The 27,253-nt window shown below is 37.4% G+C and overlaps 1 protein-coding gene across 7 annotated transcripts in view; it reads right to left on the bottom strand.

Moving 5' to 3' along the window:
* LOC137658815 (broad-complex core protein isoforms 1/2/3/4/5-like) overlaps nucleotides 1–27,253 on the bottom strand; it is a 158,750-nt gene that overhangs the window by 30,153 nt on the left and 101,344 nt on the right. For 3 of the 7 annotated variants that reach the window (XM_068393877.1, XM_068393878.1, XM_068393885.1), the window contains exon 6: nucleotides 20,742–20,774. The exons of 2 other annotated variants lie outside the window; for them this stretch is intronic. In XM_068393877.1, coding sequence (XP_068249978.1) covers nucleotides 20,742–20,774 — 33 coding nt within the window. The remainder of the gene's footprint in view (nucleotides 1–20,741; nucleotides 20,775–27,253) is intronic. 2 more of the 7 variants (XM_068393879.1, XM_068393886.1) reach the window with 1 other exon arrangement.

The following is a 27,253-nucleotide window of genomic DNA, read 5'->3' as shown; positions in this document are numbered from 1 at the left end:
CCTCTATGTTATTAACGTTACCTTAAAACATATTTTGTTTTACACCGATTGCGAAAGTCCTTCATTTCTATGTAACCTTCACGATTATGATTTTATTTTTATTCAATTTTGTGTCAAATTCAATGATGAAATACACCTTTATCAAGCGCTCTTACTTCATGTTATTAACCCTTTCACCCCCAGGCTATTTGGAAATTTCCAACCCTTAACCCCCGGGGGTTATTTTTTTTCAAGCACATTTTGCAGTATATTTTTTTAAATTGCTCTAACAGCCTTAATTTTCATCATAGAGAGGTCAGGTTGGTCTCATTATCTTGGAAAATGCCTGAAGTTTCTCAAAAAATTATCAAAAATATGCAAAAAAAAATTTAAATAGCAATTTTTTGCAAGGACGTACCAGTACGTCCATGAGGGTAAAGGGATGAGTTTTGTGAAACATACCAGTACGTCCTTTGGGGGTAAAAGGGTTAATGTTATATTTTGTGCTTTACTGAATACAAAATTTTTTTTTATCACATTTTTCTATCTATCAACATTATCTTTCAATGTGTTGTATGTTGCAGTGAAATAGAATTAACTTTCTTTATCAAATTCTCTTCTATATTAAAAAGTTTATTTCTTGTTACTTGAATGATATATCCCATACTTTATCCATGTTATTAATGTTTGTTTAACATTTAATGTGAAAATCTTTTCTTTGAATTTATCTAAATCACCAATGTAATCTTCACGTAGAAATTCTTTTCTTTACTGTTCAAGTTCTCTAAAAAATAGAATAATTTCATAAGAAAAATCTCTTTTCTAATTAATGTTATCTCAATATAATTTGATAAAAATTTAAATTTTCTGCCTTTATCAAGTTTCCTTTAGTGCTACACTAACAGCAATGCCTTTATCAGCTTCTCTTTCATGTTGTTATTAATGTTATTTGCAATTTATTATGTTTTATATTGAATGACCAATTATTCTTTTATCAAATTCTTTTTTTTTATATTAACTTTATCTTTAACAAATTTTACATCAAATTGAATGAAGAAGTACTTTATATCATTACACTTTCCTTTTTAATTTACATTGGCGCCAAAGTGTTTTGTTCTATTAATCATTTCTTTATCAATTTATCGTTACAATCAATGTTATCTAGCATTTTATTGAAATAAAACAAGAGATAACATTAATAACATAAATATTACTTCATAAAGAATCTTTTTCAGTGTAACAAAAAATACATTTCTGGGCTCCGACCCGTGCCGCCCAGTGAAATGCTCTAACTTTAACATCATTTCTAAGGTAAAAAACTGCTATAAATTTACCAGAGAAAAATTGTATAGGAATGCTAGGTTGAACCCAGCTCGCTCACCTTAATAAGGTGTCGGTATACTACTGGGGTGTGAATTAATCACAACCAGAGGCCTTGCACCATTTAGATATCTCCTGTCAATATCCCCGAACAGCGAGGTGCCGTTCAACATCCTACTACTACTAGCAATCCCACGCCAGTGACGACACTCCTTTCATAGCACGCAGCTTGCTAGCCGTATTTTGCCTTGTGTGTGAGTTTCGCTGGTTTTTTTCTGGATTTACCTCAAGATGTCGGACTCCACTGTCACTACATCTAAGTTAAGTACCAGATCTATGAGTTTTGAAATTTTGTAGGGGGCCTTGCCCCTTTTTGTTTAGATTATTCAGCTTTATTATTCACGACCTTGCGTGGGTCTCTCATGGCACTCGGCTCCCTCCTCTCTCTCTCTCTCGTTCGTTCTTAACGATTTTCAATAAGTCCTCCCTACTGATTGTTTCTCGTTATGAACCTTATGGATAGCCACAGTTCACACACCGTATTAATTTTATATTGTCCTGTTTTTATGATAACAGTTATTACATATACGTGTGCGTATTTTCGGTAGGTTGGCATGCCTGATCGCCTTCGGCGTTCTATTCCACATATTATTACTTGGATTATTTACGTTCGCACGCCACGGATTTGCTTATCATTTTAACGTCATTCGTTTGCTTGCATTAGCTCGAGGGGCTTTCATGAGTCAGATATTACATATTAGTTTTCATTTTGTTAGCACTTCTCTGACTCTGTGTTATGTTGGTAGCCCTGCCTACTCCCAGAGCCGTCAGGCTTGGTTTTCTCCTGTCTCATGTTCGCTCCCTCGTTTGTTTTACGATTGATGTATAGCTGATTTTATTATTATTATCATCCAGCATGCCTTCCTATCTTATTTTACCATGTGTTATGTTTATTATAGTGTTATTAGTCTTTCCGCGTGATCATATCAATTGTGGGTCTGGCAGGTTGGTATACCTGCTATCGCCCCACTCCTAGCCTCCTCCCGCCGATACCCCACCCCAGGGTTCCCTCCCTCTCTTTCTCCCGATCGAGTTTGAGTCACTTTATAGCGCTATGTACCCCTCCTGGGGGCATCCGCTTTGCACGGGCGGTTCCCGTTGATCTGTGAGGCATACTATTATTATACATTAACGTACATTACTTACTCTTTCCACTACTCTACCCGGTCGTATTCGTTTTCTTTCCGTCGCTCGTTTGGCCAATGATCGGCGGGAAGTTTTCGGCTCGGTCGGTGGTACCTTATGTAATTTTATTTATTTTATTAAGTTTTGTACGTGCTACTCCCTCTCGGTCCCGCACGTCATGGACCCATTTAAGATCCCTTCCCCCTCTCTAGTGTCACGCACCTCACGGACCTCATATAGATATATATATATATATATATATATATATATAGAGACTTTCATTATGGGATCCCCGGAAGTAGCTTTTATTCATTACCATCCGGTCGAGTTGTTTAGTTGAGCCCCCGGAGCCAACGTTATGCATTATTACTTGGATTACCTTTATATTTTAGTCACATATATCTATTATATACGATCCTAGTTCTCGACCTTGCCTTCCTTCTTTGATATGATCACGATTACGGTCTGACTTAATCTAATTTAATAATTTTACAATCAAATAGATCTGTTATTTTTATTTTTTTTTAGCACTGGGGCCCCCGGGGTCCCTTATTTTGCCTTCATTCAATATTTAAGGCATTTATTTATGAATAGTTTTTATCATGTATTTGATATATGACTTATTTAGCACCCCAGGCCCCCCGGGGTCCCCTATTTGCCTTCATTCAATATATTTAAGGCATTTATATGAATAGTTTTATCATGTGTTGATATATATATATAGAATTGCAGCACTCGGGACCCCGTGCCCTTCATTTGCTTCCATTCAAGATAATTATAGCTATATATATTAAAAATTATCATCATGATATTAACTTTTATAATATTTAAGCACCGGGGCCTCCGGCCCCTAATTGCTTTCCTTTAAGATACTCGTGTATCTTTTATCTTACAGACTGTATGCTGTGCGATGACGGCATGTGCCGCTGTTCTCCACCAACCCTGCGGCCATGATGTGTGTCGTTTGCACGCTCACTGCTCTCTTCAAGTGGATGACCTAGCTGTTTGGCATCCGGACAATTGTGTAGTCTGCTACAAATTGACCTCCACTCTAACATCTAAATCGGTGAGTGCATTTACATTAATACAGACTTGTGGGGAGTTATGATTTATCTTAATGTTCTCTTTTAATCATTTTATTATTTTAAGGCCACAGTCCTCTGGACTTCCCGCATGCCTTTTACGTGCCTACAAAGTCCTTGGACTTCTCCACTTTTTCTTTGGCACTTTTATTCCTCGCCAATTGTCTGTTCTCTTTCAGAGCACCCAGCTTGAAAAGGACACAGCCCGAGCTACCCTCAAGATCTGGATTGGCGGGTTCGCCCGCAACGTGAAGGCCAAACAGCCTTATATCCTTTCTGAGGAATGGTGTTCCCGCCTCTACCCCAAAGCTAAAACGTCGGCTGCGGTCCCCAAAGAGCTGGCGGACCCGATCATCGAGAGCATTGAATCTCTTCTTCTGGCCCCGGACCAAGAGGAGACGGGCGGTACCCTAACTGAGGACGTCGCTACCCTCAACCTCGATGTGGAACCCATGGCTCTGGATGATCCCGACGCAGGTAGGGACGTAGGTGAGTCAGGTGGTTCCCGGGCTAAGATTCCTCTCCCTAGCCCGGCTTTCTCTTCTACTTCCGAACACTCTTCTTTTCAAGGTTTTCCGGGGACAACCGGGACTGATCTCAGCTCCCGGCCTGTTACCCCCAAAGTGAAGGCTCATCGTAAGCCTTTATATAAGACTCACAAGTCTTCCCAAGACCACAAGCCTTCGAGATCATCATCCTCGAAGGCTAAATCCTCCTCCACCAGAGTCTCTCAAGACCCAATTGCTGTGCCTTCAACCTCTCAAGGAGTAGCCTCTGTTCCGGCACCTGTTCCCCCCCAGGCGGGATCATTTAACGTGGAGGATTTTTCTGAGAAACTGTTTGCTCGTTTTGAGTTGATGCTATCATCTCATACGAAGCAATCGCAAGAGAGGATAGCTTCTGTGGAGAGCCTAGTACAAGGCCTCATGAGCTCGGGGCTACCACCACCACAACAGCAATACCCCATCCCGACGCCTCCAAGCTTCCTCCTTTCAATAAGAATAACCCCTGGAGGTTAGCATTGCATGCCCCCTTCTCGGAGGGTATGCTGTCAATCGAAGGTTTCGGTACCCGGCCTCTTACGGATTATGAATTCTACCCGCCGGGTCTTGAATTCCCCTTCTCCGGCTACGCTCGCCTCACGGAGGAGGCTCTGATCCGTTTAGATAAGGTCCCAAAGGAAACTGTTATTTTTCCTAAGGAACAGGCACAGTCTGTCTTGGTCCGAGTGTTCAATGAGTGAGACTGCTTGAACACAATGCTTACGGCCTACAAAAGTTTGTATACTATGTTTGTGGCCGACGACCAGACCCCTACACCATGTGCGACCAAGATCTTAGAGTCGGTCTTTCAGGCTATCAAAGACGAGAAGCCTTTACCCCAACTCAGGGAGACCGACTTAACCTCCCTTCTCTTTCCGGGAGACAGTGAATGTTGGCGGAATGCCCCAGCTACCTTTTCAGTAGGTAAGTTGAGCCCGGACTGTGCCTCGACGCAGTTCAGCGAACGGCTTCCCAGACTCCCGGAGTCTCTTATTAAATTAGAATTTTATTCTAGGTGCAGATTCGGCAGGTCTCTCAATTCGGTTGCCCTTTCCGAATTGACCGTCGCCACTTACAACGAGGGGGACCTCCTTAAGGTCCTCACTAAGTCATTACTGCAAAACTTTATGGCTGACGCCTATGATTTTGCAAACGCCAAGACCCGTTGTCGACGACACGTCCTCTCTGAAGCCACCATTAGGCACGAACCTAATAGGCTCATCAAAGCTCCAGTCTGGGGCCCGGATCTTTTCCCGGAGGATTTGGTTAACTCGGTCCTTAGTGAGGCAGCTAGGGCCAACCAAAACCTCAAAGTTAGATGGGGGCTCGTTCCAAAGAGGAAATATGAGCCTACTGGTACCCCAATCCGAGGTAGGAAGAGATGGAGGCCTTTCCAATCTTCCCAATTCAGGGTTCAACCGGTCTCAGTCCAACCGGCTCCCCAAGGTCCCCAGCCTTCTACATCAAAGGGCCAACAGCAAGAACAATATGTCCTGGTCCCTCAGTCTCAGATCGCCTCGACTTCCTTCTCCCCCGCCTTTAACCCCACTTATGAGGCTCAGGGCTCTTTCCGTGGCTACCAGCGTCACAGGGGTTCCAGGGGTGCCTTTCGTGCCCGAGGTAGCGGAAGGGGTTACCACCGAGGCAAGTCTTCCCGTGGAAGCTGAGGAGGCAAATCATCCTCCACCCATTGAGAAGCCGCAGGTAGGAGGGAGACTGTACATATTTCGAGACCGTTGGAAGTTCAGCGATTGGGCTTCCAGCATTATCTCCAAAGGACTAGGGTGGAGCTGGATACAGGGACCTCCTCCACCGAACAGCTTTTACCAACTGCCAACAGAAGAACTACGTTCCTTCACGAAAGATCTGCTACAAAAGAATGCGATCCAAAGCATACGTCGCTTAAGATTTCCTTGTTCAGCGTGCCAAAGAAAGGCTCAGATAAACGAAGAGTAATCCTGGACCTGTCTCGTTTAAATTCCTTCATTCGTTGCGACAAATTCCATATGCTTACCGTCTCGCAGGTGCGGACCTTACTTCCCTGTGGGGCCGTCACCACCTCCATCGATCTTACCGATGCCTACTATCACGTTCCAATAGCAAGGCATTTTCGTCCTTTTCTGGGCTTCACGCTAGGCAAACAAGCCTATGCATTCAAAGTGATGCCGTTCGGGCTCAACATAGCACCCAGAATCTTCACCAAACTAGCAGAGACAGTAATTCAAGAGCTTCGAACTCAGGGGATACAGGTAGTGGCCTATCTAGACGATTGGCTAATCTGGTCAGACAATGCCCAGAATTGCCGCATAGCAACGAACAAAGTCCTCACCTTCCTTCGACAACTGGGATTCCAAGTCAACTTCGAGAAATCCCGCCTGGTCCCGGAGACCAAGTTTCAATGGCTGGGACTACAATGGGACCTATGCTCCCATACGCTGTGCCTCCCCAAAGCCAAAAGGAAGGAGATTGCGAGGAGTACAAGACAATTTCTCAGGGAGAAGTTGACCTCCAGAAGGAACCAAGAGAGGATCCTAGGTTCCTTGCAGTTCGCCTCCGTGACAGACATCGTCCTAAGGTCCAAACTCAAGGACATAAACAGAGTGTGGCGCTCCAGAGCAACCGCAAAACGCCGAGACAGACGTGCTCGCCTTCCCCCAATCCTGAGAAAAAGTCTACAGCCTTGGACGAAGATCAAGAATCTCTCCAAGTCGGTTCCCTTACAACATCTGGTCCCGGGACTCGTCGTTCACACAGACGCCTCCTTAACAGGGAGGGGAGGTTACTCCCAACACAAGAAAGTCCAAGGGTTATGGTCACCGGTCTTCCAACAAATGCACATCAACGTCCTAGAGGCCATGGCAGTCTTCCTCACTTTAAAACATCTCAATCCAGTCAGGAATCTCCATATCAGACTGGTTCTCGACAGTGCAGTCATAGTTCACTGCCTCAACAGAGGAGGCTCCAGATCAGCCCAAATAAACCACGTCATGTTGCAGATTTTCTCCATGGCGGCAATGCACAAGTGGCACCTGTCAGCAGTCCATCTAGCAGGAGTCCGGAATGTGGTAGCGGACTCCCTTTCCCGGACGACTCCGCTAGAGTCGGAATGGTCACTAGACAATCGATCTTTCCAGTGGATACTATCTCAAGTCCCGGGTCTCCAGGTGGATCTGTTTGCAACGAAATCCAATCGCAAACTGGATTGTTACGTAGCCCCCAACCTGGACCCTCAGGCTTATGCCACGGACTCTATGATTCTAGATTGGAATACCTGGAAGACGATTTATCTGTTTCCTCCGGTGAATCTCCTGCTGAAAGTTCTGCACAAACTCAGATCCTTCAAAGGTCAAGTGGCTCTCGTAGCCCCCAACTGGCCCAAGAGCAATTGGTTCCCCTTGTTGCTAGAACTAGGTCTCCCCCCCCCCCCCCCGGCGGATTCCCAATCCGGTGCTAACACAGACAGTACAAACTCGCAATGTGTTCGCTTCCTCAAGGATTCTGAATGCCCTAACTTTATGGACTTCCTGAAGTTCGCAGCCCAACGAGGTGCAAACATCGATCCTTTGAATACTATTTTCCTGGAATCTGACAAAAGGGAATCTACTCTCCGTCAATTTGACTCAGCTGTCAAGAAATTAGCTAAGTTCTTGAAAGATTCCCAAGTTGAGAAAATGACGATGAACCTAACTGTGACATTCTTCAGAACTCTCTTCGAATCAGGCCTGGCAGCCAATACCATTACCACAATCAAGTCAGCTTTAAAAAAGATCTTCCATATTGGTTTTGACATTGATTTAACAGATTCATATTTCTCATCCATTCCGAGAGCTTGTGCCAGACTAAAACCTTCCACTCGCCCTAGCGCAGTTTCCTGGTTTTTGAACGATGTTCTTAAGCTAGCCTCTGACACCCCAAATGAATCTTGTAACTATATGGCATTATTAAGAAAGTCACTTTTTCTTTTGAGCCTCGCCTCTGGCTCCAGAATCTCAGAATTGTCAGCCTTATCTAGAGACCCAGGTCATATAGAGTTTCTCTCTTCATGTGAGGTCCTTCTCTCCCCTAACAAAGTGTTCCTGGCTAAAAATGAGGACCCCCAAAACAGGTGGTCCCCCTGGAAGATTGTTCCACTTCCAAGGGATCCATCCCTGTGTCCAGTTACCACCCTGAAATCCTACTTAAGTAGAACTTCCACTACAACCACAGGGCCCTTATTTATTAGAGAACATGGAGGAACTATTACCCTTAAGGGAATCAGGCAACAAATTCTTTATTTTATTAAACAAGCTAATCCTGAATCATTCCCACATGTCCATGATATTCGAGCTGTGGCTACCTCAATTAATTTTTTCCACCATATGAAATTTGATGAGCTCTCAAAATATACGGGTTGGAAGTCCCCTAAAGTTTTCAAGCGCCACTACCTAAAACCTTTAGAAGCTCTTAGATTTGCCACAGTAGCTGCAGGGAATATAGTTCCTCCTGAAGGTACTGAGTCCTAATCACAACGTCTTGATCTGTCCTCTTTCCCTCCTGCCTGGCTTACCTGTTGTTCCTACCTGTTTTGTTTACCATGATGTATTATTTTATTATTCAATTGATCAATTTCACGAATTGTTTTGATTTCACTTGTTCTTGAAATCCCCGAGCTGATCTTCTTTTATGTTAAATATTTATCTATGATTGAAAGCTTTACTTTGCATTTTGTTTACCAAGCTGTATTATCATTATTCATACCTGTTGACTTTTACCTACGGGTTTCATTTTGATTATGTACCATGTCTAATTATCACTGTCATTTACATGTTGATCTATTTTACGGGTTTCCACATCCCTCTTTTTTTATATTAAAACTCATCAGCTATGTTAATTTTGTGTTATCCCCTTCAGGTAGTTTGCCATATTGGGTCCCCATTCTCTGGTACGATTTCACTGGGCGGCACGGGTCGGAGCCCAGAAAAGGGATTTTGACGTAGGAAAAATCTATTTCTGGGCGAGAGACCCGTGCCGCCCAGTGAACCCACCCGTCCCTCCCTAATTGGGCCCCAATCTGGGGTGCTATAAGGAGTGACGTCACTGGCGTGGGATTGCTAGTAGTAGTAGGATGTTGAACGGCACCTCGCTGTTCGGGGATATTGACAGGAGATATCTAAATGGTGCGAGGCCTCTAGTTGTGATTAATTCACGCCCCAGTAGTATACCGACACCTTATTAAGGTGTGCGAGCTGGGTTCAACCTAGCATTCCTATACAATATTTCTCTGGTAAATTTATAGCAGTTTTTTACCTTAGAAATGATGTTAAAGGAGCATTTCACTGGGCGGCACGGGTCGGAGCCCAGAAATAGATTTTTCCTACGTCAAAATCCCTTTATGGGATAACAATAATATCACAGAAAAAAGAAACTAAACTCATAATGTATTTTATGTTACACTGAAGGAGAAATTTCTTTTCTGTGCCCTTAGCATTATCTGTAATGTATTTTCGTCAAATTCAACGCATTTTTTAAATTTCTAAGTTATCTCTATGTTATAAATGTTATCTCTATTATAATTTGTGTTACACTGAAATTTTTTTTTCCTTCTCAAGCCTTTTCTGTATCTTATTAATGTTATCGCTAATATATTTTGAGTCAAACTAAATGCAAAGTGCTTTTTGTCAAGTTTTCTTTATATTATCAATGTTATCTCTAATATTTTTTGTGGATTCGATTAAGAAATTGTTCTTTGTCAAATTCTCTTTCTATTTCCTTAATGCTATCTTTACTCCATTTTTGTTAAATTAAATAATCTATTTTATCAAGTTCTCTTTCTCTACGTTATTTCTCAACATTATTACTGTTACATTGAATGAGAAAGTCCCTTACTTGACAAGTTTTCTTTCTCTAAGTTATCAATGCTATCTCAACATACTGTAGGTCATTATTGATTGAGAAATCACATTTTTAAGCCAGTTCTCTTTCAATTTTGTCCCATTTAAAAATTGATTTCTGTATCAAGTGTTACTCTATCATCATATCTTTCTCTCTCGTTATTATCGACATGAATATTTCTAAGATATTTTGTTATACTGAATGAAGATGTACTGCGTAAAAATTTTTTTCTCTATTTTCTTTAAAATATTTATTACAGAACAACTGAATAAAACCATTAAGTAAGCATTCTGAACTTTCACAGGAGTGGCCTAAAATAAATAAATTTGTTCTCGTGAAAACTGTAAAAAAAAAATTCAATAACAGAATAAACTGAAATATTGAATACTTTTTACTTCTAAGTTTTCTTATGAGTTCTACTCACAAGATTTGATATCTGTTGGTATAAGGTAGCCTGGGATGAAGTCATGTAAGTAGTAACCACAAATCAAAAGAGAGATAAATTCAAAGGCAAGATACAATTACTTCAATATGATGCTTTTACTCTAAGACGATTATAGTATATGATGGTGACCGAAGCTTTTTCTTATTCAGTCCAAATGGTATGACATAATTTCCTTCCGTAACAACACGCTAAAATCCTGCTTACGTCAAGCAAACGTAAACCGTCATCTCCCACCCGTCTGCAGTACACATACAAGGAAGGAAGAGTCCATTCCAAAATAATCATTCAAGAAGCACATGCAAGAACTTCAAAACTTAAAATAGTAGAGAAAACAGAAACCAACCAAAAAACTAAATTTCACTTTATTATGAGAAATAGTTGTGTTAATGGCTAAAAACAAACAGTAAAACAAAGCACGTGCACACTAGCGTAAGACATATACACAAAAAAAATCCTTATGAAAGCTTAAACAATTGCCTAAATTAATAAATATATACTTTAAATTTATAATATTCATTCATAAATTAAAAGTATTTACAAGATATAGTCGACTTGGAAGCATAATGATTATGAAACTTAATAATTAAGTTACTTGATATATTTAATGTACAGTTCAGTGAGATTTTATGTTTTTCTTGATGACCAGTTACAGAAGAAAAGCTTCTTTAAAACCACACGTTTCGTTTGTAAATACAACAGATACTAACCACTGTCTTACACGAGCACTGTCCCTTGTTACAGAAGAGATGAAATCTAGTATGGCAATGTTTAGTACCTCGTATCAAGTATTACTTGCAACAACAACAATTGCATATTGATGATGGTGAATGTTGTAAGATTTTACTCCTTGAACAGGCAAGAGAAAGAAATGGTTAGATATAACAAAGACATCTGACATAACCAAATGGAAGTAAATTCAGTACAACTCAATATCGTGGCATCAAACTCTGTTTAATAGTGCACAGCACCTATACTGTTTAAACCAAGTACAGTAGATACAGAATAATAACTAGTGTGAAAAATGCATACAATGCTTAGGTATGGTGACAATTAGTTCTGAACTGCACTTTCAAGCAGAATTGTGTGCTGCACACCGAAGAAAGAAATGAATGTGACCTTGATTTATTTAAGGAAAATTGGTCATTGCACAATTTCCGAGAGACTCAAATATGCATGTTTTACTCTTGTTTGAATTTATCTGAAATCATATGGTTCGAGTAAAAAGGTATCCAACTACAAATGTAACCAAAAAGTTGTCACCGTTGCACAACCAGAACAAAGTATGGGTGAGGTATGAAGTAATTACTTTCTACCTAATATATTGCAAAGGTTTGGACAAGGCCCTGCAGTTTGGCTCCTAATTCCTTTGTGATCTTGGTAGCGAGTAAAAAAGCATTTTTTCGTTGAGGCAACATAAGCTAATTTGCATTTTGGACAGTTAAACAAGTACGCTACCATACACTCAAAGGTCTTTTGCAGCTAAACACTAAAGGATCATCTAAAAATTATATACCTTTCCTGGTCATATGCCTACAGAGCAACAAACAATAACTTTACTACTGTGGTTTAAAACAATCCTTTCATCAAAGTGCATCTTTATACATTTGGAAATACTGTATAATTAGAAATGGTTATTCATTATGTCTTTTTCTACTGTAAATATTGAAACAATAACAGTATACATAACGATGTAATCTTAATGTTACGTACTTAAAATTCACGAGAGAGAGAGAGAGAGAGAGAGAGAGAGAGAGAGAGAGAGAGAGAGAGAGAGAGAGAGAGAGAGAGAGAGAGAGAGAATAAATTACTTTTTATTCCTGTTACTGTACATTAAAACTTTGATATTTTGAACTGCAAAAACAGAGACTGATTAACCACTGCTGTACGTACTTGCTTCGATACAATTGGCATATCAATTTCCATGTGAAAATCTCTAACTCTAAACAGGATATGAATTTTTAAGCTATATGATACAATAAATAAAAAATAATTTATCACAGATATTTAAATTCTACAAACTATTAAAACCAGAAGGCCCCAGTACAGCATATATAACAATATAACAATTATATACAGGCTAAAAGAAACTAACCTAACTGAGTTTCATTCATGTAAATCAGCATACAGTCATTCAGCACTTGCATTTCTAGATAAAAGTTAAATAATAATGGTTATAATATTGGTTGTTGACAGTAGACCTGCATAGAAAGCTTTGCTGACATAAAGTACCAATAAACTTTATACACTGCTGTTCCACCAAAACCCTTTCACTCAAAACATTCAGTATCTTTATTTACATTTCAAATCTAAATTTTCATTTCTATTTCCCTCCATTAAGCTGTATGATCCTGAAAATTATTTCTATAAATGAATACTACGTTATAGTGATCATCTATCCACGCTAAACTTTTCATTGCAATCAACATGTTTTCAAGGGAATTATCCAAAGCAATAGATGCATCAAGGCATCCTACATGTTTGAAGCTCCTGCGCGGGATATGTAACGGCCTAGGGAAACCGTGTAAAAATAAAAAATAAAAAAAATTATCTCAATATACAAAACAAAAATGCCTACTTCAATCCTTCAACATGGGTTGGAGTAAGTCAGAGTTTGAAGTAAGACAACAACCACTGATCAGGTGAGAAGGTTCAAATTCAGCTCTCCAAGGTATAAAAGCAACATTCTATACGACGTTGCAAAAGCTCCACATAACTAAAAGAGCTGTTCAGAGCATAAGTGAAATACATATGAAAAAATAAACCTTAATTTCTTCCTAGTACAGTACTTGAAAATCAGTATTCCAGTTCTATATGATCTGTCTCATACTACATGTTAAAGATGAGAATAACACCAACTTCTATAACGATCCCTAACAAAAGGCTTAAGGAATTCACAAGTATTTTTTGTTTTAATGTTTAGACAGTAAAACTTTCTAGCTCCTAATTTGTATGTTACTGTATCTTACAGAAGTAAGCAAAGAGAGATTCTTTTTTCATTTCCTAGAGAACTTGCTATTTTACTTCATTAGATTAATGTCCCTATCGTAGTTTTAGCCAGTTACAGCCTAATTTCTATATCTGTCATACCCAAATTTTATTAATATCTGTTGGGAAGCACCTGATTGCATATTCTGGACAAAAGCACACATCCCAAGCTTGTAGTTTGGCTTTTATAAAGGCCTTGCTATTTGTGATCCTCCTCTTACAATTTTCAGCGTTGTACAGACATCCTTAGATTCTGGTCTTGAAATTTATATGATTGATCTTAATTTTAACATTTCTTTTCACAGTGGGGTGGATTATTTTTCAATATCACTACAGATTTCTTAACTAACAGATTGCAAAGGGTAGTTGATAGGAACCATAGTGACTACAAAGATGTAATCTCAAGTGTTCCTCCAGGTAGTGTTCACGGTCCTTCCATTTGGCCTTGAAAACAAGCTTGTTGCATATGCAGATGATGCTACTCTCTTTGCATCAATCCATCTATTTCAGTAGTAATCCTAAGGTGGCTGTGTCCCTTAATATAGATCTAGCTAAAGCTAGTACAGGGAGCAAATTATGAGGGTGAAGGTAAATCCTAGAAAACTCATAGCATGATTGATTATGTTAAATGGATACAGAATCTTCCCCATCCAGATCTTTTCATCGAAGATGCATTTTCCACATACACATCATTTAAAATGCTAGGAGTGATATTGCAAATTCGCTTCTCAGAAACATATCCAGTCTGCCTCTTCGTCACACACACAAAATTGCCACATTATGATCTTCCCAGCTGACTGTCATCTTAACTGGTTTAACAAAAACTCAAGGTCTATCGTTTTCCTAACCTCTGATCTGAATCTTAATGTGCCACTGCTTTTCAATTAGATCATTGCACTTTACAATATTCCTCATAATAATTATCATAATTGAACTTCCAAAACAACACTGTACAATTCACCATATAGCACTGTATTTGGTATGCAGTTAACCCTTTTACTCCCAGGCTATTTGGAACTTTCCAACCCTTAACCCCCAGATGTTTTTTTTTTTTTCAAGCACATTTTGCAATATATATTTTTTAAATTGCTCTAACAGCCTTAATTTTCGTCATAGAGAGGTCAGGTTGGTCTCATTCTTTTGGAAAATTCCGGAAGTTTCTCAAAAAATTATCAAAAATCTGCAAAAAAAAAATTCAAATAGCAATTTTTTGCAAGGACGTACCAGTACGTCCATGGGGGTAAAGGGATGAGTTTTGTGAAACGTACCAGTATGTCCATTGGGGGTAAAAGGGTTAATTCTAAAAGAGTTGCATTTTCTTAAGAAAGGTTCAATACTGCAGAGTATTTTTTAGTCTTACTTCAGTTGCGAGCAATTTGTGGAATGACCTTCCTAATCCAATAGTTAAACAGCTATTACTTCAGTGGTTAAGCAGGTGGAAATTCAGAAGTTCAACTTAGGAATAAATTATTTTTTATTGAGCAGGTTAACGTTTCCCATTCATAGCTTGTCAGTTACTATTTATGTATTATTGATATCAATTTTCATTTGTTTTATTCTCTTGTTGCAGTACAGGGTACTGTATTCCTCTTTTGTAGTTTGCCTTTTACTCAATTTCTTTGCCAATTTGGACTGCTTTCACTATTGTGGACCTTGGACTTACAGCATCCTGACTTTTTAACCTGGGACGTAGCTTGAATCGTTTTTTATAATAACAATAATGATGGTTATTCAATGCCAAATGGAACACAAAAATAAATTGTAGCATGGATGAGCATTCCAACATTCATAGAAAGACAGGTATTCTTCATTTTCCACTGGATGAGGATGTAAACCACTTCAAATTGATGATAAAACTGCAGGTCAGTTCTGAGGAGTGTCTATCATGTAACGGCAAGTTGTCCTTGAAAGGTTAGGAGGTAACCAATTCGTTACTCAATGAAATTCATGATTAGTATAAGGGAGCTTGCACAATGCAACAAATAATAGAGCGATATCCAACCTAAAAAACCTAACTTATGGGTGATTCTTCTTTATGCAATGTAGGGAACCACAAAGTTAAAAAAAAACTTAAGGTAAATTCCACCATTGGAAAGTTCAAGGTCTATATTTACCTTCAATAAAAAAAGGTGTTCTTTATCTCTTAAAACCAATTTTGGATTGTAATTGAAAATCTAAAACTACACTGAGTAAATTAAAATAATTAGCAAACATTACAAATTACAAAAGGTTTCTCCACCTAAAAAAAGTTGATTGTTGATAGAATTATTTCTGTGTTTATTTGGATAGATTGCAAGCAAATAATTGCATTTCCACAGGGATTAAAGTGACCATGTAGCTGAAGTAAAGAATGCAGTTTAATTACTAAACCACTGCAGACATATCAGCAGGACATATCTGCAAGATATTTGGGGACAAAACAGTACCCGGTCTACTACCACTAGAGAGTTATAGGGTTCTTTGACTGGCCAGACAGTACTACATTGAATTCTTCTCTCTGGTTACGGTTCATTTTCCCTCTGCCAACACATAATTCGAATAGTCCGACCTATTCTTTACATATTCTCCTCTGTCCTCATACACCTGACAACGCTGACATTACCAAACAATTCTTCTTCACCAAAGGGGTTAACTACTGCAATGTAATTGTTCAGTGGCTGCTTCCTTTTGGTAAGGGTAGAAGAAACTCTTTAGCTATGATAAGCCGCTCTTCTAGGAGGACACCCCAAAATCAAACCATTGTTCTCTAGTCTTGGATAGTGCCATAGCCTCTGTATCATGGTCTTTCACTGTCTTAAGATAGAGTTCTCTTGCTTGAGGGTACACTTAGGCACACTATTCTAACTTATTTCTCTTTCTCTTGTTTTGTCTATATTTTATAAGGAAATATTTATCTTAATGTTGCTACTGTTCTTTAAATATTTTATTTTTCCTTGTTTCCTTTCCTCAGTGGGCTATTTTCCCTATTGGAGCCCTTGGGCTTATAGTATCCTGCTTTTCAAACTAGGATTGTAGCTTACCAAGTAATAATGATGATAATAATAATCAGCTCAGCCGGCTCTTTTTCCTAACAGACAGCAAGTATGCCCTTTATCTACCTTACAATGTTTCTAACATCTCTTTAAAATAAAAAAAACCCTTATATTGATGGCATCCTACTCTCTGTAGAGGAGTTTAGGATCCTCATGTCACATTTAAATTATTAGATGAAGAACTCATGAGGCTCTTACTACATAAGTCCTAGAACCTATAGGCATCAACTGTTAGTGTCAGGTGTCCCATGCTTGAGTTGACTATCTCATACCGATTAAAACATTAAGTACTGTACTGTATAGGAAAACATAATAATGAACATCAAGTATAAACAGATGTGAAAGGTGCTGTACTAAAGAAAAGGGCTAAAAAGATTATATGACACATTTCTTCAGTATCAAACACATCAGGACAGAAAAACATCAATGACATCAGGAAAACAAACCAGCGATAAAACAAGGATCCAAGACAACTATGAAAGTTTTTTCAAAAGAATAACGATACTGGAATGGATTGCGCTTATGAATTTGGGACGCTGAGACTTATAAGGCCACTCAGCAGCCATGTGCAACAGGGATAAACCATGCAGTTGCAGTATGATAGAAATGCCAAAAGGTTGGACAGCTAGATGGAAGACTACTTTAGATGTACTGTGAGTACTGACTCCATACCATGGAGTTTTTTCTGTTTTGTATAGGCAACATAATCCTTTGTTCTTGAATATATCCTAAGATTAGTGTTCTACAATGCAGCAAGTTAACATTTATGCCAATGAATAGACTATACTGTACTATCTAAAGGTCTTGACTGACATGCTTCATTATTCATCGAACTTATCAGAATCTACTCGACTAAATGCATTTCCACTACAAACAAACACTGGCAAGTTTGAAGAACAACCACTATCACTTCCAACACTATAACAGACACTTGAAGAACTTTTATGGGAAAGGGAACAGAGAACAAATCAACGGAGCCCGAGACTGTTGGCATTCTGAAAGGTTTTTATTTTTTCTATTCTGGGCATCATTCTTTCTCGGTAGACCAGAGGCATTGAATCAAAAGCAAAAAAATTAGTTTTTCTAATCATGCTAGTTTAGTTTCAAGAAAAAGTTTGCTTCAATACATTAGATTCATACCTAGCTTGCAAAAAAGCTTCAGACAGAGATTAGCTAATGAAGCCTTCTGCATAGAAAAATACACAAATTCTATCAAAGCTTTAAACTGTAGCACTTGAATGACACATTTGCTTATGATGAATCTATAACAATAGCAAGTCCATCTCTCAACAGAGGAAAGTATTATGGAGCACAATTTCCTTTGATCAATCAGATTTGATCCCTAATAAGAGCAAATGGTCTTTGAACACCATTTATTAATCCTTGGTACAGAAGCAAACAAAGTTTTTCGATGACTAAACCACGTTTTGTGAGAATGGTAAGCTCTTCAAAAAACCAATTATGCAAACCACAGACAGTAGATCAGCAATGCATTCCTGTAAGTTAAGAACAGTGAATGCAAAAGGCATGGTCAAGTGACAAAAGTCAAACCATGAGCAAAGTCATCATGTGTAGGTTTCTTACATGTAACAGAAGTCCGAGGGAAGAAGCCAACATGCATACGTTTGAACTCGAGGAAACAGAACCCCAATTGTGACCTTGGTCAACTAGTGAATATTTTATGTATTATTTTATGGTTGGTGAGTTAAGATGCTCGCAGCTTTCACATTTACAGAAAAAAAAAAAGTTGATATAGTATACCACATTTTTGTCATGATGGTGATAGCAAATCATGTCTTCCTGTCTGTTTTCTTGAGTCCTTAAAATTCTTAGATATGGAAGAGCACATAATGTAATGATAAGTTCCCACAAGGACTGTACAATATAGTGTTGGTAAAATTTAGTGGCAGAATTTCCATTCATTTTCAAAAAAAATCATGGAAAAAGGGTTTACAAATAAGTGGTGTTACTGTTCTTTTCAGAAGAAAAAAATGACTGTAAATGTGCAAAAAATAAAAAATAAAAATAAAATATTAAGAAAAATTGTCTTTATACTGTATTTGCAAAGAGAAAATTTCTGAAAATACTTTGCAGACTCTTCAATTATTCTCTAACGTATTTTACAAGCATTGTTATATTTCCTAGTTATCTTTGAGGCTATTGTATAACCCAGTACGTCTCAAATGACGTACAAAATTACCGACTAATATGAGCTGAATAAAGTTGCAAATTTTAAATATCCCGATTTGATCTTGGAGCTTCATTTCACATGTGGATGCTTTTGTGAGCATAGCAATTCTTAAATGTTCTAGGTTTCGATTTGTTTTCTGAACGTCGGAAAATATAAAAACTTTTACACGCCTGATGCAAGTAAACATATGTACACAGTAATTTGTAACCCTCCATCCAAGAGATCATAACCTCATCTACCTACAGTATGCAGGTTAAAGATATTTATCAAATTAAATTCAGTTATAAAATTAAAAAAATAAAAACTCTGATAACAATTTGAGATTAACAGACTGAATGAATATAACAAATAATAATTGCACATGCATTAAGGTTTGAATATAATATGAAATAAATATTCTACATCATACATTCTTCTGTCAGCTACTCTGTACCATCATTCTTCTTGAACAGGAGCGTAGCTAGAGATTTGGGGGCATAGGGGGGCTGATTTGGTAAAGAGGCTCCTCCAACTCCCATTTTTCCTGGGGAGGTGGTGGTTATTCTAAATATATAATTAAATACTTCTATTTTCTGACCTTACTTTGGAGCCCCCCCCCCCCCTCTCTCTTAGTGGTCTGGGGATTGTTCTAAAAGCACCGGTCCCCCATGCCCCTCTTAGCTACACCACTGTTCTTGTAAAAATTTAAAATAAGACACATATACACACAACAAAACCAACAAGGCTTGGAAGCAACTACGATCACACCTACACGAATAGCACCCTGACTTATGCGATGGGAAATCATTAACTTGACGCTAAAATTACGATAAATAATACTGTACAAGGATTTGTGGTCTAATCAAAGCATTCTGAAGTTATAAAACAATTTCCTTGGTCTAAAATTTAAGTATGTTGAGGCATATGTTTAGCAAAACATTATAAATCACACGTAATATAGAGATCTGTGAGAAAAGCCAAGAGCCTATTTTTGTATATGGCTAATGACACGATTCTTTGAGAGGATAACAACCTTATGTGTAACAATATTTCCTCTAAAATGGAGGTACTAATCATAGGCTATCATCTTCTGGGTTAAATCATTCCCAAATCAAACGCAGTCACACAACGAATACTCTAAGTAAACTTTACAGTTCAACAGTTAGGAAAACTTTTATAAAAGTTTTTGAAAATAATCTATGAAGCACATAAATATCCAAAAATATTAACAAGATTTCACTGTCCACACAGAACCCCTTCCACAGTGGAATTTTTCTTTTACTGGTCTCAAGGTCCACATTGTAGCAGCAGCTGTGCAGTTTGTCTTCGACAGTACGCAGACACTGCACAACACAGCACAGCTAGTTTGTTTCATACTGACAGTTACTTTGGGACTGACATTCACAAATATCAAACTTGAAGAAATAAAACAAAAATCTTTAACAAGTGTCAAATTTCCTACAGATTTTCAAAGGAAATCTTGATTGTCCCCACTCTCAAATCACTTGGAACATCTAAGTCTTATAGAATGTTTTATAACAAAAAGTAAAATGGACAACTTGAGTAGATAGTTTACAAAGTCCACATCAACACTTCAAAGAACTAGCACCACATACTAATTACAAAGTTTCAAACATTTTCAGTTGGATGTCTTCCAGTGACCCGATACACTGACCAAGGCGGCTGGCAAGAACACTTGTAAACTTCCGCAGTGGCGGATACTGTGAGAAGCATGCACCGGCATTACTAGCATAAAGCAGAGGAAAGAAAAGCTTTGGCTAAAAAGTACGCAATAGATACCACGACAACCATGGCTAAGCACAGAGAAAAGCAACTACAATACTAAAAAATAGAATTAAATAAATAAAGTTCCCAATACCATACATAGGGTGTAAATAAAATGTTTGGAAATATTTTTTTTAGGAGATTAGGGTTAAATGTTTTGGTTTCATCCACTTTTTGCATTCCTAGAGAACATGGCAACCCATGCTTCAGTCAGAATGTGTTGAGATCCTCAAGAAATTGCTAGAAAGGGAGACTGCTTATAAAATGTAAGAGGAGGCTTACTATCACACGCACGCACACGCATACACACACACACACACACAAACTGCTCATTTAGTTTCCTACCAGGATCATGTAGAAGCTCGAATTCATTTGCTTCTGAAAAGACACAAATTGAGCTTTCAAAAACAGTTACATAAATTTTACAGATTTTTCTTCATTTTGGCGATAGTCCTTACATCTACCAAACAATCACGAATGTTCATTTCTTATGCTAATTACACTTTTTCAATGCAAGGAAACCATTTTATATAGTAATTATTACAAATGTAGATCCAAGCTTTGTGGTTTGAACTATCTAATTAAGAAAATACAAATTGCAATTTCTTAAACGTAATATTTTTCCAAAATACTGTGCTGGCATTTGCAAAACACTTTAAAAATAAAAAAAAATAGACTAAGAATTATATAAGATATAGGAAGAATTATTAATTTTTTTGTGAAATTTTATTTGCATTGTCAAACTTTAGAACTATGAATCAATATGACTATAGCAGCAATACTGGGAAAAAAAAGAAGAAAAAAATAATTAAAATTTAGAAAATAATGTCAACTTTATAAAAAAAAATTCCACTTCAGAAAATTAATTTGCCAACTTTAAATAATAATTTGTCAACTTAAAAAGTAATTTGTCAACTTTATAAAATACTTTGTTAACCAAATACAATCCCCATCAGTATGGTACGTACATGCTTTCATCAGCAGCAGTTTTCACGGAATGTCTCCTTAAAAACAAAAACTTTTCCATCATACCTCAAAAAAAAAAACCAATAATCATAAAAATAAAATCATACAAAACCAGCTTCATCTTACTACGTAATACAGAATATATTTGGTATGCTTTGCAAGCTGCTAGTCAAAAGATAGAAAAGCACAGCTAAAGTAGCGATGTTAATGAACTCGACCTGCTACAGTACTCAAGATAGCATACTCAAAATGTATGGCAATAAATATAAATGAATAAATATAAAATTAAAAAAAATTCTCCTTAGAACATTCGAAACAGTCTTGGTAATAAGTAAACAATCGCCAAAATGATCAGACGAAAGTTCAGAAAACTAATGCAAAGTTGAAGGAACACAATTAGGCTTTAATAATTTCAAAAAGTGTTTCTGAAATACTTATGAAATATCTATACCATTTAGATCAAGACAAAACTTATGCAAATAGTACAAAACCCATTTTGGATACGAACCATAACATGATGCATTCACACAACACTCAATAAAATAGTGGACTGTTAAACTTCTATACTGTCCTATGGTTGAGAGGTCCACTAGCACTTGCTAAATGTATATTTTCTTGGTTATAAGCAGTTATAATTATTCCCCTACACCCTCTCCATCTTCTATTTTGTGACCTAGCTTAAGTTCTCTCTCCTTTTTCTAAAGACAACACTTTGCCTACTGATATTCATTGAGTACTTTTTTATTCTACTACATTATATCCATAGTTCCACCATATCACAGTACTTTGCTCATTGCATGCAGATTTGATTTGAATCTCTCAAGCGCTCAAAGTGACCAATCATTCTTTCTTTCCAATTGGATCAAAACTGGTATCTCATTTCCTTTAAGAGTTGGCCTCTGCTTTCCCGTCCTTCTTTCCCAACTTTTCATGGCTGTTTGAGAACCTTAAGAGATACAGTCAGACCTCCCTTTTAGCTGGTTTGCTCTTCGCGAGAAGGGGCAAGTATCCAAATATTGCTATATATGCTGTATAGGTGTCTATTCACAGTCATTTAACACCAAATACACAACAGAACTAGATGGAAATAAACTCAAAGTTATAACAGTATTACGAAAGTTTCAAAATACTCTCCACTGTTACATAACTGAGTATGCCGTTTTGTATTGGGTGGTACTGTACAGTATGTCTTTTCAGTTAAGATGCATCCACTCTTATATAATTGTGAATAAACCTCAACTGAAAAGACAAAAAGGCATAGAGTTATAAAGATCAAATGCAGCACAGCATATATGGACACATAAAAGAGGGAGTAAGTTGTGACTGATAATGATGTAAGGGAATTATTTATATGAAAATTCCGATGTTCATAGAGCTCTCTCGAAGCTGTTTAAATGCCATCTACCCCAAAATCAGAAACTTCATGTTTTCTTTATTTGTAAAATGCCTTCCCCTCTAGTTGTGTAGAGAGTTAATCTAGAGTTTGATTGGCAACTACTGTATATGGCCATGGACATACCACAGTTCCTTTGTCTTTTCAATTCTCTCATCTCATTTACAAGCTTCAGATGTGTTACTATACGTGATCCAGATGATTTTTTTTTTTTTTTTTTTGTGATTTTAGGTTATTTAACATTTAAATATGGGACATCTGGAATATCTATGAATGAAAACGGGAGGAGTACAAACAACTTTGTGAAGGTGCCCCATCAACACGACTGCATTTTTTTTATTACTTCGAGGAATGTGGTTTGCTTACAATTCCTCTTCTTCAGAGTTATGTTCAGCTGACCGCTTTCACTGCTCAAAACGTAAAGTAAATCAACGCTTAGTTCTTGGGAAAATCCAGAAGACTAAGCTATTTAATTAAATTAGATATTGAAATGTCACTCAAGCTACTTTTGAGCTTTCTGGAGATTATTAGAAGTGAGCTTCATATGCTTTTACCCCTTATGCTTTGAGAATCTACGAAGTGTCTTTGGGCACCGCAGTGCTCTCAACTTAACCTGCCCTGTATCGAACCATAAGTTAACTCCTAAAATTTTGCTGAAAGGTTCCGGTGTACCAGTCAGTAGGGTTCTGAGGATACAAAGAACATTAAAGAATCGATTGTCTCTCATGAACCTTACTCTCTAAACTACTTCAGTTTCTGGTATTGGGAAACCCTCACATTTTCGTGATCCTGTCTGCTCTACATGACCACCGAGTTCTGAGATAGTAGACCAGACTCTCTGATAGATCACTATTTGCTGAAGTAAGCATTTGACAACAATTTTTATACTTCTATTTATGATGTAGCACATCGTAAGGTTCCTGTAGAGCAGGGAAACATAATCCACTGTATATAAATGTTCAAGTTTCGTCTAGTGCCTGAATAATTGCATCATGTTTAGGATAGCAGCGGGATTCAACCCAGCGTACCCTTTGCCACTAGCTAGTTTCAAATTTTCCCTAACTGCATTAATGCTGGTGCTTGTAGTTCTACTGCAAAAAAACAAGTTCTTTCCCTAAAACAGGTGCAAAGGCTACAATTAGACCAATGGGGAAAGCCTGAAGTTTCCTTTTTATAGTATCTATAGAGACATCCAAAATTAAGGATATTACGGAGGGAGATCTTGGTTTGAATGAGATATGTCCTTAGGAAACCTATTTTCAAAATATATAAAGATAAATTAGTCAAGATAAGTTCTCATAATAATTATTAGTCACTATCACCTGATGCTACCACTATTAAAGAAAACTTATTCTCGGTTTTATTCTATTTTCAGGGCAAGTGAATATATCATCATCTCAAGTAGTAAAACCATTCTCACAAAAGCACTGACAATTTAAGAAATTAAATTGCTTAACCTTGTTAGTTCCTCACATCCAATAAATACTCTTGAACAACCAAATAATGCAAATTAAGTGTTTGAATAAAAGTTCTTTGAGTTGGTTGACTAAATAAATGTCCGTCATATAATTTAACGTATAATTGAAATTCTCTCTTTTGCAGATTCTATAGTAAGGGGTTATTTTGACTTATCAGGATTTTAACCTTATTTTAAGGTTACGTACATTGTTTAGACAAAAATCTTAAAAAGCTGCAGCAACTTTTGTGAATTGTGATAAGCTTAATGAATTACTGTGTTATTTATGGTTGGGATGGTGTAGGCACACTTTTTGGTTCCTTCCCATATATTGGTCTCCATATTAGATCAAATATTCATTATGTTGTAATACTAGTAGTGTCTAGAAAGCAAAGTGATAGTCTGAGGTCTATTTCTTGTGAACCCTTCTTTTCTCCCTACTGTTCAATAACTATTCTCAAGATTTTCTTTCTGTACAGCCAAGGGACCTTTTTACAAGCAGTGATACGACTTTCGATTTTGTTCTGGCAGGTCTGGCTGCAGAACTCATCATCCTAGGAGAAATATTTTCCAATTCATGTTTAGGAAATCTTTAATTCAAACAGTGGGTCATGTCTGTGGTCTGAGAGAGATATTGAATTACTTCTTTCGATTCTTCCTAGTCAAAAGAACCACAACATTTTCCAAGTTATGTAAACAATTCAGCGGACAATATTTTGTAGTATGGATCAGATGATGTCTAAAGATCACTCTCCATAAATGTTTTGATTCTAAAGAGGTTTAATATTCTCATAAAAGTTTTTATTGGAAAAGTCTGTCTGTCCTGAGTGCAGTGAGGAGAAGTTTTTTTTTTATAATCTGGATAGACGCATGCTCACTCGTTCCTATTCTTTGGGACTTTTAAGAAACTCCAGTTTATGAGCAGTTGCATATTTTGGGCACGTGTTTTCATCTGGACGATGGCTCCGATCTTGAACGGATGAGATTTCTGTGGATCAAGCATCTTTTATTTTTGAAAACATCTTTGGAAAAGATTCAGGCTCCACAAATGTGATAACTCATTACTGAGAAGGTGACTTTGGAGACGTTTCTTCTGAGTCCAGGTTAAAGTATTATTGCTTTTGAAAAGTTGCTGGAAAAGTACAAGAAAATTAAACTGTTGGTTAGGATTTAGATGACCTTTCTAAGGACTCAGGGATTTTAAGAGAAGCTCATTACTTTGAGTCACTTGAAGATAACCTGAACTTTATTTGTGTTCAGTTTATCTAGTATTTATATAAAATACAAAATCACCTTCAACAACTGGAATTTCTTTTAACCCAGGAAATGTCTTTATAAGTAAGGGCTCCAGACATCTACAGTATCTTTTCATGGATTCTTTCCCGTTGCAACTATGGATTATTATCTTCTGTCAGAGTAGTTCAAGAATGGATAACCCCTTGTTCTAAGCCAAGGCTCAGAAATATCTAATAGGTAAGCGTGTGGCAGTATTTTCAGGCAACACTACAGTACTAGAATAAATTTGGAACCAGGTTGGAATCCCTGCTCTAAAAATAAGAAGTACTTAAAGCTGCCTTGCTTTATTCCAAGAAAATTTTATGTTTTCAGAAGTTAAGAGGGAGTTACAGATACTACCATAAAAATATTTTCTCATCCTTTAGTGTTTTGGGGGGTTTTAGAGTTGGCAGAGTATGCCAAATATGAACTAGCTCACAATATAGCTCTACAAGACATAGGACTGGTTGAATCTAAGTCTGATCAGTTTTCCTTCATTTGAGATATGTAAAGCAAGTTCTGGAGATCTACAAACACCAGTATAACTGGTGGCTCCTTTTTGGCCATATAGAGGATGGTCTACAGTTCAGTCGTCAAGTGTCTCAAAGGAGGATACCTTATAAATATAATCTTTTCACAAAACCAGTTTTGAGGTTAGCTCACCCAAACCCAACTACTGTAGCTTCCTCTAACCAGAAGGGTTTTGTCCACTGTATTCTAATAGCCACAGTATTTTTCTAAACACTCTGGATTGTCTGTCTTGGGTCGTTAAAGGCAGTCAATCAACAATTTGTATCAAAGGCTTTGGAATGTTTATTGTGACATGTGCAAATCAAGGAATCTTTTTGTAACAAGAATTATTTGGATATTTTTAATTTCCTTTTATGGGAGGAAATTGTCTATTGATGCTATAAAGGATTGGAAGTCTATGCTTAAAACTGTACTCAAGCCACTAAGGCTTAGCTTTGTCTGCTTTGGGTATCACTTGAGAATTTTTCAGGTTTTTACTATTAAAAGACCTACAGTTGTCCGATGAATTATTGGAATCTGTGTTAAATTTTAAAAGGTTCTTTGTTTGAACTTTAATAAGATATTTCTTTTAATGGTTTTCATTCTAGCTGTAGTGTCAACTACACTCACTAGTGAATAACATGACTTTTTCCATAACGTAGATTTGGAGAATGGAAGATTACTTAATTTTTCACTGGGCGACACAGGTCCCTCGCCCAGAAATAGATTTCTCCTTCGTAAAAATCCCTTTTATGAACAAAGGTTAGCCCCCAAATTTTTCTTTTTTTTATCATAAGAAAAGTGGTGATATGTCAAGAGAACAGATTTCTTTGTCCTGTGAGAGCTGGTAAGTTTTATTTGGCCAAGACTGAAAAATTAGGGTAAGAGTTCCCACTTGGTTCGTAGGTTTAGGATTTTGAGGCGACTTCCTTCCAAAATGCTAGGTTGTTTCTGGTTAAGGGTTTAGTGACAGATTTGCATCAAATGAAGGACATGGACGTTCATATTCATGAAGTAGGAGTGCAGCTACCTCCCTTTATTACTGAAAAAAATCTTTCTTTGTAAAGAATTTTTGGCAGCTGTTCAGTGGCATAGCAAGGTGGTTTTTGCAAAGCTTCATCTAAAAGGAAAAAGTCTTAATTAGCAAATAACTGGATATTGAGGGATGTAGTAATTGTGGGGGATATAGCGTAAATAATAATTTACGGTTAGATTGTTTGTGCTGTACTACTAATAATTTTCACAATGAGGAAGTTC

The sequence above is a fragment of the Palaemon carinicauda genome, chromosome 19 (assembly GCF_036898095.1).
Source record: "Palaemon carinicauda isolate YSFRI2023 chromosome 19, ASM3689809v2, whole genome shotgun sequence".
NCBI lineage: Eukaryota > Metazoa > Arthropoda > Malacostraca > Decapoda > Palaemonidae > Palaemon > Palaemon carinicauda.
Note: the sequence above shows the minus strand (reverse complement) of the source record. Positions and strands in the feature narration are given on the sequence as shown.